Source organism: Lithobates pipiens, unplaced genomic scaffold (assembly GCF_037356315.1).
Source record: "Lithobates pipiens isolate NorthernLeopardFrog02 unplaced genomic scaffold, aLitPip1_a1.2 Scaffold_18, whole genome shotgun sequence".
Classification (NCBI taxonomy): domain Eukaryota; kingdom Metazoa; phylum Chordata; class Amphibia; order Anura; family Ranidae; genus Lithobates; species Lithobates pipiens.
In genome coordinates, this window is record NW_027507758.1 from 140,904,351 (window position 1) to 140,910,350 (window position 6,000).

The following is a 6,000-nucleotide window of genomic DNA, read 5'->3' on the forward strand; positions in this document are numbered from 1 at the left end:
TTAGGTTTGACATGAAGGGTATCTATTTACTTGGTGCCACCTTCGCTTTTATATCTTACTAAAAAATAGGGTAGTTTATCTGTGCCCCATAAAATTAACTATAAAGTGTTTTGTGATAATTGCGATAATATTGTGTGAACATAAAAAATTGGAACTACCACTATTTTATACTCTAGGGCAGGGGTCTCCAAACTTTCTAAACAAAAAGGGCCATTTTAATGTTCTCAAGACTTTAAGAGGGTCGAACTGTGGTCTTTAGGAGTAAAAGGTATCCTGGCACCAGTGGGAGTAAAAAATGCATCTTTGATATTAGGAGGTGAAATAGCGCCCTATTGCTGGTCTCAGTGGAAGGAATAGTACCCCATCACTGGTGTCAGTGAGATTAATGGTACCCCATTGTTGGTGTTAGTTTGAGGAACAGTGCCCCATCATTGGTGTCAGTGACACCCTAGAGCAGGGGTCTGCAAACTGCGGCCCTTTGCCTGCCTTTATCTGGTTCTTGGGGAACTGTTCCTTCCACTGATACAAAACACTATCCCTCCCTCTGATAGCAATGATGGGGCATTATTTCTCCCATTGACACCAGCGATGGGGCACTATTAATCCCACTAACCCCAATGATAGGGGACTATTCCTCCCATTGACACCAATGATGGGGCTCTATTCCTCAAACTGACATCAACAATGGGCCACTATTAATCCCACTGACACCAAAGATGGTGCGCTATCCCTTTCTCTGACATCAATGATGGGGTACAACTAATCCCACTACTACTGCCCCATCATTGGTGTCAGTGGGATTAGTAGTGCCTCATCATTGATGTTAGAGGAAGGAATAGTGCACCATCATTGGTGTCAGTGGGATTAATAGTGTGCCATTGTTGGTGTCAGTTTGAGAAATAAAGCCTCATCATTGGTGTCAGTTTGGAGCAATAGTCCCCTATTGTTGGGGTTAATGGGATTAATAGTGTCCCATCGCTGATGTCAATGGGAGAAATAATGCCCTATCATTGGTATCAGTGGAAGGAAAATGTCCCCAAGGACCGGATAAAGGCAAGCAAAGGGCCGGAGTTTGGAGACCCCTGCTCTAGGGTGTCTGCTCTCAGAAAATATATGTTTGAAGGGCTTTATGTAATCTTCAGTCCTAATTATTATTATTTTTTTTTAAACGAGTGCAAAAAATGCCTCTGGCAGTGATAGGGTTAAAGGATATGTTTACCTGCGGGAACATGTTACATGTGCAAACCAATAAGCTTTATTGGTGTAAAAAAACAAAAACAAACAAAAAAAACTCCTAACATTTCTAGTTGGTTCCCAGATTTAAAGCAAATTTGTAAAGCCCTGATCAACCATTTGTTTTTACTACCCCCCTTCCCTCCACCACTACCCGGATTAATAAGGGTCTAACATGATGCTAAGCAACCCCCCCCCCTAATTCATCTCAAAGTGGTTGCGGTAACCTGACCGGACCTCATATGACGTCTTTCAGGATATAAAGCCGATGCACGCCCCTGGGGGGCGCACATCGTGGTGATCATTGTTGCAGCGTCAGTCTGACACACCGCAACTACGATCTAGGTAAAGAGTCTCTGTCCAATCACGGCTGATCATGATGTAAACAGGAAGAGACGTTGAACAGCTTTTCCTCACTCGCGTTTGACAGACGTGAGTAGAAGAGAGCCGATCGGCTGCTCTCCTGACGGGTGGGGGGTCTCTGCTGATTGTTTAACAGTGCAGCCACCTCTCGGATGCCCGCCCAGGACCACCAGGATTCCGCCAGGACCACCAGGAATGTCCACCCTAGACCACCAGGGAAATGCCAATCAGTGCCAAAGTAAAATGCCTGCCAGTGCCACCAGTGATGCCTATCAGTGTCAGTCATCAGTGGCATCTATCAGTGCCACCCATAAGTACCCATCAGTGCAGTCTTTCAGTGCTGCCCATCAGTGTCCATCACTGAAGGAGAAAACATACTTAATTTACAAAATTTTATAACAAAAACAAAGAAATATATATATTTTTTTAATTTTCTGTCTTTTTTTATTCCTTTGACAAAAACTAAAAACGGCAGAGGTTATTTAATACCACCAAAAGAAGCTCTATTTGTGGGACCAAAATGATAAAAACTTAATTTGGGTACAACGTAGTGAAAAAAATTGGATAGCCGCACTCCAAAGTATTCAACTTTATTGCAAAAACATGATTAAAATCATAGCATCCAGGCTAATGTAAAGACCAACTGCATAGCAGCCATGCAGTTAGTCTGTACATTAGCCTGGATGCTATGATTTTAATCATATTTTTGCAATAAAGTTGAATACTTTGGAGTGCGGCTATCCAGCTAAATTTTTTCACTTTGATTCCTGTTGCAAACAGAGCCGGTGTCCTATCATATACTGTCCCCCATCGGATAGTGTCCGCTGTGTACTGCGCAGTACACTAATTCCGAAAATAGCCGAGGATGAATGGCGCCTGCCCTGTGAGTCCAGGTTCTATCCCCACCATCCAAGTGGACATAGAGTTGGAATACAAAAGAGCCGAGCGCAGCGAGGCCGAGCACGAAGCGTGGCGAGCGAAGCAATCCTGAGAGGGGCCTTCTAATTTTCCCAACCCTATGTCTGCTTGGATGGTGGGGCTACTACCTCCACTCACGGCGCAGGCGCCATTCATCTTCTGAGATTTTCCGAAGCTTCGTCTGCTCCGTACTCCGCATGCGCAGTACGGAGCAGACACTATATGACGGCAGGACACTATCTGCCAGAACACCGGCACCCTGTAAGACTGTAGAGACAGCTGCTTTGGGAGAGGTCATTACTTTGGAGCGGTAATCTTTTTGTATCTTGGGTAAAGTGTAGCATGACCGCGCAATTGTCATTTAAAAAGTGACAGCGCTAAAAGCTGAAAATTGGCCTGGACAGGAAGGTGGGAAAGTGCACGGTATTGAAGTGGTTAAACACATTTATAGTGACCCCCATCCTATAAGAAATATGGAGGCTGCCATTGCTGGCCTCATTCTACAAAGGATCTCTTGTCCCCCAGCTGTGTTTGGTGTCACAGAGCTGTGCCTTGTATGCTGTATATGAGTGTCAGAGATCCTGATGGCAATGCTTGTTACAGATCTGTGACCTGGAATGGAGCCAATGTATCAGCATGTCACCTCCACCTCTGATGGTGATCAGCCTCCACCATCCTCCTAGAACTGTGCCCCTTCCAGTGATCTGATAGTGTGCACATGACAGTGACCTCCATGTCAATCCCAACATGCCTGACAGCCCTGTGATCCCAGGACAGGAAGGTCACCTTCCTCTGCAGTACACCGATACCGCAGGCACGCATCGATCCTTACCATCCTGCTTGGTTTCCAAGACAACTGGAGCCGGATAGCAGCGCAGCGCGGCCCCCCCTGGCCGGAGATGTGCCGGAGAAGTTGTAGGGAACTGAAAGAACGGTGCATGGTGATCCCAGGACACTGACACTGAGTACAACACGGGGCCCGCCCACTCCAGAGCAAAGTAGCCAATCACCTATTCCAGGGCACGTCTACACGCGAGGAGTACACTCCTAGGGAAGAGCAATCGATCGCCGTCGGTACTGCTACTTTGTATCTATCGGAATCCGCTATATTTGCTGATGACGTTTAAATAAAAATGAATTACTAATGCTTGGGAAGTACAAGGGGCACTGCAATGTTTATATAATGAGATTTCCCGATAGCTAATATAATGGAGGCCCTCATAGGTGTGCACAGCCTATTGCATTAGGATGTGTACCACAAAGCTCAAATACGTGGGAATATATACTGACTGTCTGTAGAGCAGTGGATGGTGTGTGTATTTAAAAAAACTAAATATAATTTGTTATTTTTCACAGTTTTATTTTTTAATTATTTTTCTACAATATATTTAGGTGCCCCGTTAGGGATCTAAACAGAAGGAATTCACATCACATATGGTGATTAGGGTGTGCCCAGGTTAGGCAGCACTTATGGGCACTGATGCTGAGGCACTGATTGGTAGCACTAATGGGCACTCATTGGTAGCGCTAATGAGCACTGATTGGTAGTGCTAATGGGCACTGATTGGTAGCACTAATGGGCACTGATTGGTAGTGCTAATGGGCACTGATTGGTAGCACTAATGGGCACTTATTGTTAGCGCTAATGGGCACTGATTGGTAGCACTAATGGGCACTGATTGGTAGCGCTAATGGGCACTGATTGGTAGCGTTAATGGGCACTGATTGGTAGCACTAATGGGCACTGATTGGTAGCGCTAATGGGCACTGATTGGTAGGACTAATGGGCACTGATTGGTAACGCTAATGGGCACTGATTGGTAGCACTAATGGGCACTGATTGGTAGTGCTAATGGGCACTGATTGGTAGCACTAATGGGCACTGATTGGTAGTGCTAATGGGCACTGATTGTATAGCTCCCAACTGTCCCTGATTTGGAGCAATGTCCCTCCGTCCCTCTTTCCCCCTCATTTGTCCCTCATTTTGGTCTGATCTATATAGTTGTATATAAAATGCACTTTTTATCTTTAAAAAAGTTTCCCAGTGCTAAGCCTTTCATCCAAAATCTAAATGACTGCATTTGTTTAAGCATTCTCCTTTAAGGGGATGTGGCAGGAGGCATTTCCTAAGCATACATACATTAGCTAGTAGGTGTCCCTCATTCCCATCTCAAAATGTTGGGAGGTATGTGATTGGCAGCATTGATGGGCACTCTTGGGGCTGCACTGATCATCAGGACATTGATGATCATGACCACCTCTATGCTGACGACACCCAGATCTATCTCTCCACTCCTCAACTCACCCCCTCAATCTCCTCACAGATCTCCAACTTACTGAATGACATATCAGTATGGATGTCACACCACTTCCTCAAACTCAATCTTTCTAAAACTGAGCTTGTTATATTTCCGTCTTCACGATCCCCCCCCCATGACTTCACCATTAATATCAACAACACAACCATTGGTCCCTCCACACATGCCAGGGTCCTGGGTGTAATCCTTCACTCTGACCTCTCCTTCAGCCCCCATATCCAATCACTGGCTAAATCCTGCCGCCTTCACCTCCGCATCTCCAGAATTCGACCCTTCCTGACTAATGACACCACAAAGCAACTCGTTCACTCATTGACTACTGCAACTCTCTCCTTAATGGCCTACCCTTAAGCAGGCTATCCCCCCTTGAGTCTATTATGAATGCTGCTGCTAGACTAATACACCTCACTAATCGTTCTGTGACTGCTACCCCTCTCTGCCAATCCCTTCACTGGCTTCCCCTACCCCACTGTGTAAAATTCAAAATGCTAACCATAACATACAAAGCCATCCACAACATCGCCCCCATCTACATCACCAACCTCATCTGCAGATATTGCCCAATCGTCCTGTCCGCTCCTCCGAGGACCTCCTGCTTTATAGCTCCCTTGTTACCTCTTCCCATGCTCGCCTTCAAGACTTATCCAGAGCCTCTCCCATCCTCTGGAACTCCCTGCCTCAGTGTGTCCGATCAGCCCCTACCCTGTCCACCTTTAGGAGTTCCCTGAAAACTCATTTATTCAGGGAAGCCAATCCCACACCCACCTAACTGTCCCCGAACCCCCATCAAATCATTCTCTGCAGCTATTACCTGTTGTACCACCACCCCCTCCATTTAGAATGTAAGCTCTATGAGCAGGGCCCTCCAGTGCTTTTTGTATTGTACTGTAATTGTGTTGTCCCCCCTATACATTGTAAAGCACTGCGTAAACTGTTGGCGCTAGATAAACCGTGAATAATAATAATAATAATAAAGTACTAATCAAGGACAAAAATAACTTAAAAAATTCACATAATATAAAACCTCAGATAATAATAAATACAAGTACACAATGCATCAATGTGTAAACACAAAATTACATGCAAAGGTGCTAATAAAGTGACTGTAGTGAATAAAATATATAACCTTCAAGTATTGATGTATTGAATGGGTATTCCCACGCTACTA

The 6,000-nt window shown here is 45.1% G+C and overlaps 1 protein-coding gene across 1 annotated transcript in view; it reads right to left on the reverse strand.

Annotated features, from left to right (window-relative positions):
- The window catches only part of FH (fumarate hydratase), a 40,063-nt gene extending 36,550 nt beyond the window's left edge, over window positions 1-3,513 (reverse strand). Inside the window, exon 1 of the mRNA XM_077486197.1 lies at window positions 3,347-3,513. Within this exon, the coding sequence (XP_077342323.1) occupies window positions 3,347-3,454 (108 nt within the window). The 5' untranslated portion in view covers window positions 3,455-3,513. The remainder of the gene's footprint in view (window positions 1-3,346) is intronic.
- Between the last annotated feature and the right edge of the window lie 2,487 nt (window positions 3,514-6,000).